At 47.3% G+C, this 10136-nt stretch overlaps 2 protein-coding genes across 2 annotated transcripts; one reads left to right on the forward strand and one right to left on the reverse strand.

Annotated features, from left to right (window-relative positions):
- The first annotated feature begins 182 nt into the window (after window positions 1-182).
- arg2 (arginase 2) lies at window positions 183-6293 on the forward strand. The gene is made up of 9 exons (XM_076048693.1): window positions 183-272; window positions 1194-1460; window positions 1605-1677; window positions 4165-4339; window positions 4439-4598; window positions 4704-4798; window positions 5057-5161; window positions 5272-5408; window positions 5512-6293. The coding sequence occupies exons 2-9, from the start codon at window positions 1347-1349 to the stop codon at window positions 5700-5702; spliced, it is 1050 nt and encodes a 349-aa protein (XP_075904808.1). The 5' UTR covers window positions 183-272; window positions 1194-1346; the 3' UTR covers window positions 5703-6293.
- Window positions 6294-7411: 1118 nt separating this feature from the next.
- vti1b (vesicle transport through interaction with t-SNAREs 1B) lies at window positions 7412-9681 on the reverse strand. The gene is made up of 6 exons (XM_076048694.1): window positions 9453-9681; window positions 9320-9378; window positions 8946-9140; window positions 8648-8821; window positions 8443-8504; window positions 7412-8260 (listed from the first exon to the last, which is right to left on the reverse strand). The coding sequence occupies exons 1-6, from the start codon at window positions 9547-9549 to the stop codon at window positions 8170-8172; spliced, it is 678 nt and encodes a 225-aa protein (XP_075904809.1). The 5' UTR covers window positions 9550-9681; the 3' UTR covers window positions 7412-8169.
- Between the last annotated feature and the right edge of the window lie 455 nt (window positions 9682-10136).

Below are 10136 nucleotides of genomic sequence, written 5' to 3' on the forward strand. Positions count from 1 at the left end.
AACCAAAAAGGAAAAAAAAAAAAAACCTTCACATCTGCATCTCCAATAGTCTTGATTTATACTCTTAAATCCTTTCACTACTTTTTGTTGACTGCCAGATTAAAGTGACATGTCTTTTAAGTATTTCTTTAAGGTTCGGCTCCATGGTATGCAAAAGGAAGGAGATGGAATCAGGGCGGATGGAGGTGGATATGGGGAGCCATGGAAAGTCGGAGCTGAAGAAGAGGAACCAGGGTTCGTTGACCCCAACGGACAGCTCGTCTTATATCTGCGTAGGTTAAACTCTCTGCATAGTAGGCATACAGAACAGTGTGTCACTGATCCTGGTGTGCAAATCCCAGAAAAGCTTTGTGACATCACAATGTCATGTGATTCAGTGACGTGGACTCGTAAAAACAGCCATGACATTCATACCAACTGATTTATGGGATAAGTTAGTTTGGACGTCAAGAATTTGGACGGATAATATCTGTGTTTAAGTTTCAATTGAACATGTTTTATGTATAATTCTATACATTTGTATGACCTAAAGTAGGCCTATATCCACTTTTTTTTTTTTATCTTCAAAAATACGCAAGCCCAGCATTCAATGACAAACATTTATTCAATTAGAAATATCAATTATGTTTTCACTTGACATTAAAGTCGATGCTTCCAGTAGGGAGGGTGGGGAGGGTTGCTATTGTCCTGAAAGCTATGATGTTTTGCTCAGACCCAGGGGGGACAGCCGCGGTTAATCAATCGTTGAGACCAAATGTAAACAAGCCCATTGGTCAAGCATGACTGCGTCCCTGGAAATTTCCAGCTGGAGTGTGAGTCTGAGTTTGTGTGAATCTGAGTGTGTGTGTGTGTGTGTACGCGCGCGCGCGCGCGCGCGCGTCAGCGGTGTTCAGCTTCATAACAAACACGTCGCAAGGTGCCTGTCCCACATTAATTTCGCAGGACGCGCCCAGAAGAGAGGGCCCACAATGCCCGCGGCTTCCCATTGGCCCGCTCGAAGGTGTGTCGACGGTGTGACGTCAGCCGTGTAGCTATAGCACTAAACTTCTTAACGCCGTGTTTTTCCAAGACCTATCGGGACTCGACTCCGGCGCCCGGGCCCACTGTGAATAAATTAGGCCGGTCCGTGGCAAACCGTACAGGTGGCTTTGCTGAAGCGGCGCTCTCATTTGCATCTCATTAATATTCATCAGCGGGACCCATAAGACCAGCCTCTTGCAGCAGCCCCGCCACATGCAGCATCCAGCAGAGCAACATCTCGCAGAGCTTTCGTCAGACTCATCAGCCATCCGCCGCTGACGGTGTCATCCAGACCGACTGGGTCGGGACTGTTCCACGGGAGAGACATGGCTTTGAGAGGACCCCTGTTCCGCCTTCTTCGGACCCAAATGGGCCACGCGTGCCAGCCGAGCAGAGCCCAATCGGTGGCGGTGCTGGGCGCTCCGTTTTCGAGAGGACAGGTGAAAAAAAAAGAGACTTTTTTTCACACATACACACGTGACATGACTTTTTCTACCAAGAGACTTAGGAAGACAGGCTGACAAAAAAAACAAAAAAAAAAACAATAATGAAATAATCCTAAACCTGTTCTCACTCCCTGACAGAAAACCGGCGGAGTGGAGCACGGACCCAAAGTCATCAGAGATGCGGGGCTCCTCGACAGGCTGTCCGCTCTCGGTAGGTGGTTCGGGGGGGACACTGGAACGGCAGGGTGCCGCTTGCCGGTTATGTAACAACGGCTGGGGCGGGAGCCTGCATGCGCGGCTCGGCCTGGGTCGGAATTAATCGGTATTCTCGGTTACATCACCACCGGGAGACGGCAAATATAAACACGGGGCACCTCGAAGGTGTTCGGCGGCCAGCACGGGGACAAGACAAGACTTCGCCCTCCGAATTTATTCCAGTCTCGTGTTTATAACGGCCACGCGCTGGGCACAGTGTGTACGGCCGACCAGGCAGCGCAATCCACGAGTCCTCGTTTAAGATTGCGTATATTGAGTGGCTGATTAGCTGGAACGGCGGCGATAAGCCAATAATGGCGATGAGTCATGACGCAACCACGTTCGGTATCGGGCCCGGGACAGGCGGGACAGGCGGAGCCACGACGCAAAATGTCCCCTCAATGTTGGCCGGGGAGAAAGGCTCGACTCTTTGAAGTCCCTCCGGCGGAGCCACACATGCGCGCGCCTGAGTCATTCTCCTCCCAGACACGTTCTCTGGAGACGGCGAGGCTCCGCAGGAAGCCTTTATTCATCATCATTTCCACCGCGTCATCACCGGCTGCCCTCACACTACTGTAAATTCCCCACACACACACACCAGCCGAACTCATTGCCTCATGGCGAACAGCCACTTTGGAGAAGGGAACAAAAGACGCCTGCAGGTGGAGGGAAGCCGACTGCGCATTGTGCCTGAAACCCGAGACCTCCCTGACAAAAGGCTTTTATTTACTGGCACAGTAAAAGAAGGCGGCGCGATCTTCGGCTTGGAGTCCAAGAGGGTGTCTAATAGCCCGGACGTGCCAGACTTACAGATCTAAACCTGCATTTAGAAGTGTGCTTGTAAAGTAAAGTAAAGCCGGCGGACTGCTAAATTGCGCCAAATTATGCTCAACGTTTTTAAAAAAAAGGCCTTATTAAGAGTCCAAAAACGTTGCGTAATTCTAGTGATTACTCTGTGAGTGATGATATATATATATATATATATATATATATATATATATATATATATATATATATATATATATATATATAAAACCGATGCCACGAGGCAGTGTTACAGGGCAAATGAAGTCTCACACTATGAGTATGAGGAAGCAGTGCTGCAGGAAGTGAAGGTGCACGTAACCAAGCAGCAGAAAGATCCCAGTCAGTGGCTGTTGTTACATAATAATAGATGTTGAAAGGATAAAGTTATTATTTGCCAGATGTCTTCAGTTGCAGTCGCTGGCGCAGTTGCCAACCTATGGCAAGACACTTATTCTGAAAATTGCAAAATTTAGAAATGTCTGAGCCAAAGTTTTCAGTCGTATCAGCGCTTAACTTTTCCGTGCCACGGTTACCATACGTTCTCCCACCTAGAGGATATGATGTAACAGAACCTACGTCAGTCACCGTGTCACTGCTGAGTGGAATTTGTTGCCACTCTGGCGAGCCTGACTAAACAGGGTGTTTTTAAAAGTGATGGGCCTGTTTCCATCCGGGTCCAGGTTACTTTTTATTTGTAGCCTTTGTTTCGTTGTTGTTGTTTTTTTTTATGTTTTAAACCAAATGAAGATTTTTATCGATGAGCAGAGGAGAAAACTATTTGGGCAGTAAGTTATTTGCTAAGATGAATAATAGACGACGAAAATAAAAACAGATTTGGGGAAATGTGCTCTTTCAAATCTCATGCAGTGCAGTGCTATAAAAAAAATTATGTATATATTTAAAGTCTCGGGAATGTCCTTAGTCATGGAGCTACGGAGTCATCTTCCTGCTGGCCTGATGCCCAAGTTCCCCAGACTGCACTTCAAAAAAAGATCCATGTGGCTGAGGCCCCAACAAGCCCGAACTTAACTACATACCACACTATACACCAATCAACTAACTATAGGGTCGTGTCAGAATGGGCTGCATGAACATTAGTACAGATTTATAAAGCAATCCTGCATGTAACAGAGCAGAAAGCTCATGGTGTTGGGCCATCTGGTCAAAAGCTATGTGAATTGTCCTGCATGAGCTGCAGAAGAAGATAAGGTGCTATTCCTGTCCCGTCTGCCAATGGTAACGGGCCGAGTCGGTTCGTGTCCCTGGGAGCAGCGCACGTAATGGGACACGGCCGTCGGGGCTCACGTTGCCGTATGAACGCCCAAAAAGGTGGATGGCACCACTTGTTTACTGCCAGCCCTATGTGCGGCCCAACGGGCCCGGAACCCGATCTGACATGGGAAAACGTCGCCTCGTCGAGAGTGTTCCTCGGGCGCAGGTTCAAATTCATCGAGGTCAGACAGGTGCGAGTCAAGTCCCGCTGCGTGCGTCCTGTGAAACAGATTTCGATCCCAAGCAGGGCCATAGGAAGGATGGGGACTTGGCACACCTGCTGCTGCTCCGTCTCCATTAGCGCAAGTTGCTCCCTCTCACCTCGAGCTCCAAACTAACTGCTGCTGCTGCGTCTTCTTCTCAGACTACTCTGTCCACGACTTCGGTGACCTCAACTTCCGCCACATCGAGAAGGACGACCCGTTCATGGGCGTGAACTTTCCTCGCAGCGTTGGTGCCGCCAACAAGATGCTGGCCGGCGCCACCAGCAGAGCGATCGGAGCGGGCCACACGCTGGTCATGCTGGGGGGCGACCACAGGTAGCTGCATGGGGACAGGAAGTGGTGTCGCAGGTGAGCAGGGTCTTTGCGCGAATGCCCCGACGCTGACGTCTCCGTTCCCTCCCCCCCCCCCTCAAGCCTGGGCATCGGGTCGGTGGGAGGCCACGCCCAGCAGTGTCCCGACCTGTGTCTGATCTGGGTCGATGCCCACGCCGACATCAACACGCCCATGACCTCACCGTCGGGAAACCTCCACGGCTGCCCGGTGGCCTTCATGCTCAAAGAGCTGCAGGACAAGGTAAGCGGGCAGGTTTGGTCACGAGTGCACAGGTCTTCCGATCCTCTCGAGGACGCCGCTCTTGTTTCACACTCATACAGCATACTGCCCTCCTTCCCACCACAGATCATAGATATCCCAGGGTTCTCCTGGACCAAACCGACTCTGACCTCCAGGGACCTGGTCTACATCGGACTGAGGGACGTTGATCCCGGCGAGCAGTAAGCTTTTCTTTTTGTTCGTACTGTTTTTAGCCACTTGAAGGGAACATCGAGGTCCGACATGTTGAGATCTTTATTTTTCCTGTACTGGACCCCAGTGGTGCAGCCTTACACTGTAATTGACTACTCCCCACCAAAACCATCCGGATCAGCACAAAGCCCTCTGTTCACAGCCTCCTGGTCAAACACTGGGCTTCAGTTGAGACTTTTTGATGTTCCAACACTTGCGAGAAAATGAATGTTTTGCTGTCATTCCAGTCACATTCTGAAGAACCTGGGCATCCAGTACTTCACCATGAGGGACATTGACCGGCTCGGCATCCAGAGGGTCATGGAAATGACTTTTGACCATCTCCTGACGAGGTCGCATATGGATATCCAACAAATCCTTGCTATCCTTGTTCTCAATAAACGCCCACATCATTTCCTGGAGAGCAAACAGGTGACTCTTGTGTTCTCACCCTGTGTGACAGGAAGCAGCGGCCCATTCACCTGAGCTTCGACATCGATGCCTTCGACCCATCGCTGGCTCCGGCCACAGGAACGCCAGTCAACGGCGGGCTGACATACAGGGAGGGGATCTACATCACAGAGGAGATTCACAACACAGGTACCGACCACAGCGCCACCTAGGGGCTGGAGTGGGATTTTTTTTTTTTTTCTTCCTTACATTCTGGTATCTATGTTTCACCTGGAAATGTCTCTGTGTGCAGGTCTGCTGTCTGTCATGGACCTGGTGGAGGTGAACCCTGTGCTGGGCGCCACCCCTGAGGCCGTGGAGGCCACGGCGTCGCTGGCGGTGGACGTCATCGCCTCATCACTGGGCCAGTCGAGAGACGGCGCCCACTCCACCATCCACGAGATTCCTGCTGGGAATGACGACACAGAGCAGCTCCGCCTCTGAGAGCATCTAAAATGTAAAAAAAAAAACAACAAACAAACAAAAAAAAAACTTTATAGACATTGTCAACATTCCACAGACTGAACCAATCCCCAAAGTTGTGAGCGGTTCGTTTGCCATCCTCCCTTCTGCTTGACATGCTTGTCCACTACACCTGCTGATGGGAACTGAACTGACACAGCAAGGATAAATTATTGTTTTCTTTTTGTTGTTTTCTTTTTGTTTTTAGCTCCTGTGTGTATTAAGTGTTCAGCGGCTATGCAGCTGTCTTGTATTTATTGCGTGTTTAGTTTACTGGAGAAAGAACCTCGGAGCCGCAACACGGCCCTGATGGGATTGTCTGCGCCACCGTGTGGCCGCGGCGCTCACCCACAATCAGCTGCCATGCACTTTGCATTTTAATTTGGAGCTTAAATTTGAAGTGATCAGAAACACTTCCTGGTGATCAGCCTGATGAGTATGATTGGCTCTACGCACAGTTGTTATTCAGACACTGGCAGAATTCATCCTGGTGTGAAAGGCTCGGTTTTACCTTTGACTTGTGAGCACAATGTGAGTGTATATTTTGGTCTTCCATAAATGTCATGAACTCTTTGACAATGTGTGTCTGTGGTTCATTTCCTCTCGTTATTTGCCTGTGGTCCAAAACTCAAAGCATTCATATCATGTGTACAAGCTGTTCCGTTCTTAACGCCACACCTTTGTTCCCGTACAAACTCTAAAGCATATTGTTACCCTTCTAAAAAAAACATTCCAACAGCTTCATTCCGAATTGAGTGGCACCGCAGCGCATTTCTCTACGCGCTCGAGAAAAGAATGGGGGGGGGGTTGTGAGGGAGGGTTCCTGAGGGAACGTCTTAAAACTCAGAGATGCCCCCTGGCGGTACTTAAAGGAAGTGGCATGCGGGAATTTTCCGAGCTGCGGCATGTACCATACGATACAAACGTGACTTGGTTCGATGGCGATACAGTTTGAAAATGGCAACAGTTACATGTCCAGTAGAAACATTTTCTTTCCCCTACTCATCACTGACTTTTTTTTTTTTTTTTTTACTGTTGACTCGCTGGGACATTCTAGCTGCAGACCTCAGCCACCATTTACCTCCACGGGAGACAGACGTAGTCTTCCTGGGGCAGAAAGACTACATCTGGTTTACCAAATGGATTATAATAAATGCAGAATTCGGGGGAACGAAAGACTTGCGAAAAATATTTAATTCTCACTTTAGTAATGTTGTTTACCTTGGCAGAGAGGCCAAAGGTAACCAACTTGTCATACACTTGTGACGTCTGTGTAAAATCCAAGTTCAAGTATTCAGTCATAAATCTATACAGATTTTGGTTGACTGTACACATGGCAAAGCGGGAATCTGATAGCCAACTGGATATATTTAATCGACCACTGAATTTATGTTGCACAAGCAAGTAAGCAAACCAAAGTCGGAAGCAAACCGAGCAGCGATAATCTGGTTAAACATACTGTCACACCAGGGAGGCATGATATCCGACCAGAGGGGAAAAACAGGCCTGGCAGTAGAAAACAAAACAAAACACTTCTGTCCATCCACAGTCTGGGAACCGTTTCCAGGGTGACAGATGCTGTTTACACAGCACTGCACCCCTGAGATTTTTCCGACGCCAAACAAGGAAATGTCAGGTTTTTGTCCAAAGGAAGGTTAAAAATATGATTAAACGCTGTGCAACACTGACACAGGAAAGTAAAATTGTAGCCTTTTTTATTTCATTGAATTTTCACAGAGAGATTAGACATCATTAAATGTTTAAAACTTTACATTAAAGGCGCATTTTTACAGTCACACCGCAGCTAAAAACTGCATAATTACCAGTTCAACACGATCAAGTTGGTTCCGGCCGGCTTGGCAGGATCCACCAGTTAGTTTGGAACCCTGACTGGAAAAAAGGATAAGATTTTGGCTCCGACTTGCCTGAATATTGTTTTTGGTGTTTAATGTGGGATTTACTGACATTTAATTCTGTTGGGTTTGTGTTTTGTGGTGCGACTATAAACACTATAACAGATTCTTTATACAACAAACTACTCATTGCAATCTGACAATCATCAACTTTCATGACTCCCAGAGCTGCGAAATCATCAAGTGAAATCACAAGGAGTGACCAACCACTTCCGACGAAATCCTTATGGAGAGTCAGTTGTATGGTTGCGTAGCAGCCAGTAATCAAGCCAATGACATTAACAGTCTGATAAAACAGTGCAAATCTCAGCTCCCAGATCCACGAAGCCTCTGCAGGTTTCGGTCCAAACCACACATTTTCAGTTCTTCACCTGCCGCAGAGAGAATTCACACCTGGTCCACTTTAAGAATGAAGAACCTCATTTTCTGCACTTATAGAAAACTGGTGGCGGAATACAGCATTAGAGCAGTTGTGCTCGTAGAGAGCAAGAGAATCCAGAAAATACAAAAAGTGTCCACAGAACGTCATCGTCGGATCACCGGAAGAACTTGAGATAAACGACGGCTCCCAGAATGGCCAACTCCATCAGGATGATGACGGCTAACAGCAACTTGTTCGTCATCAGACTGTCGAGACAAAAGTTCACAATAAGCGGTTGCACGACATTTACTCACTTCAAGATGCAGATTAGCGAAAGTTTTATTTGTACACTGTATTCTAGAGCAATTTTATGAGGATATTGCAAGTGAATGTGACTTCACTCAATAGTCTAAAAGCTACATAATCAACCGGCTGAGGTAAAACCCACCGTCGTGACATGGAACGTAGAATCTTTCTACTCCGACTGAGGTTTTCTCCGGTGTTAACCAACTGCAACAAGAAGCAAATGAAAATGTAGAGATTAAAATGTGTGGCTGCAGAACGCCTCGAGTGCTATCGTGAAGCCAGGGATTCACCGCTCAACTATCAAACAGAATACCGACAACGGCTTCCAACGTAAAGGAGATTCTCACTCTGTTTCTGGCGCGGTCCAACTGCTCCCGCTGCTCTCCCAGCTCTTCGATGATGTCACTGCCTATCTGCTCCGTCTCGTTGGCAATTTGCTGACTTCGCTGGATGCTCTGGCTGGCGTTATTCAAAGACTGGGTGCCTTGAAGCAGCAAAGATCTCTGAGATTGCAGGTCTGTCTGCAGAGTCAGAAAAAAAAAAAGAGTATAAAACTCTGTCAACACTTGGAGAGCTGATTTTTTTTGTTTGTTTAAATCCAATCACAGACAGTGCTTCTGGGTGACGACAACTGAAGAAACTCACACTTCGTTGGTTTTCAGAGGAGTAGATGCCACGACCTCCTTCATCGGGCAGTCTGGAGAAGCCAAAGCCAGAGGTGGAGGTCTTCATGTCCCTCTGCAGCTTCCCGAGGTCCCGGCGATACAGGCGCACTTTGGTACTCATGGTATTTCTGTAGGCCGGCGGTGCGGCCCGCAGCTCGTCCTCCATACCTTGTAACTGTGCACATGATCACCATTATGAAAAACAACGACCTGAGCAAGTCTACACGTGTGTAATAATACACCTTTGTGCAGTGAATGGTCGCAAGTCGTTCAGTTTTCCTGTTACATGGTTTACACAGTGGATAGTTTTACTGTACAGTTCCTCATTTAACTCGTGCTGGACAAACGACTCACCACTTCCTCGGCCTCGCCGTGCCTCTCATCGAATGTCCTCACCAATTTCTTCCTCTCCTCTACGGGATCACATACAAACGTTAGAAATGAGCGCGTTATGTTTTTGTGTCGCTGATGAGTTGTGTGTGTTTACCTCCATGACATCTGAGGGCTTTATCCGGTATCAGCTGCAGCTCATCGTACAACGACTTGAAGATTTCGTGCAACTTTTCAAATTCTTCCGACGACATAGTGTCACTGCTGTCGCCAAACTGTCTTTCGATTAAAAAAAAGCTGATTTACCAGACAGTGACACAGATAGCCTAATGGTTCCGCGGTGGCCGTGTAGGTAGGTAATCAGTTTCCCGAGACTTTTCCTTTTTCAGGTCCTCGTGACAGGGTGTCCTCCAGATGCCGGGTCAAAAATATAAGTCTTGTTAAGTTGATTTGTTTCATTAGTCGTTGACAAGAATTTTCTAAATACATATTTGTTTTTGTTTTTAAATTTAGTGTAAATCATGTGTATTATATTTGATATGTCATAAACATCAAGCTGGACGAAACATTTCTATCAGGCACGAATATCGGCACCTTTCACAGTTGTCTCGGTTTCAGGAAGTTTTAAAGGCTATCCACCACCGGCCACACCGACTACTTCAATATTTATATTACCAAAATAAAACAACCCTCCACTTATTGATGACGGTTGCCAATGTTGTGTTTGACGCGTTGAAAATAATATACATGATCTATATATTAACTCTGGCGTTTATTTCCAATAATTCTGGGGGGGTGGGGGGAAGAATTATCATGATCATTAGTCATTTCAAAATCTCAT

This window comes from Nelusetta ayraudi, unplaced genomic scaffold, assembly GCF_046127955.1.
Source record: "Nelusetta ayraudi isolate G7.1 ecotype Tasmania unplaced genomic scaffold, CSIRO-AGI_Nayr_v1 ptg000108l, whole genome shotgun sequence".
Classification (NCBI taxonomy): domain Eukaryota; kingdom Metazoa; phylum Chordata; class Actinopteri; order Tetraodontiformes; family Monacanthidae; genus Nelusetta; species Nelusetta ayraudi.

Coding starts and splice junctions, on each gene's coding strand:
- vti1b (XM_076048694.1), bottom strand. CDS start 9,549: ATGTCGTCGGAAGAATTTGAAAAGTTGCACGAAATCTTCAAGTCGTTG. Junction 9,141..9,319: donor ACGGCGAGGCCGAGGAAGTG/GTGAGTCGTTTG, acceptor TCATGTGCACAG/TTACAAGGTATGGAGGACGA. Junction 8,505..8,647: donor TGGACCGCGCCAGAAACAGA/GTGAGAATCTCC, acceptor TTCTTGTTGCAG/TTGGTTAACACCGGAGAAAA.
- arg2 (XM_076048693.1), top strand. CDS start 1,347: ATGGCTTTGAGAGGACCCCTGTTCCGCCTTCTTCGGACCCAAATGGGC. Junction 4,599..4,703: donor TCAAAGAGCTGCAGGACAAG/GTAAGCGGGCAG, acceptor TTCCCACCACAG/ATCATAGATATCCCAGGGTT. Junction 5,162..5,271: donor TTTGACCATCTCCTGACGAG/GTCGCATATGGA, acceptor CCTGTGTGACAG/GAAGCAGCGGCCCATTCACC.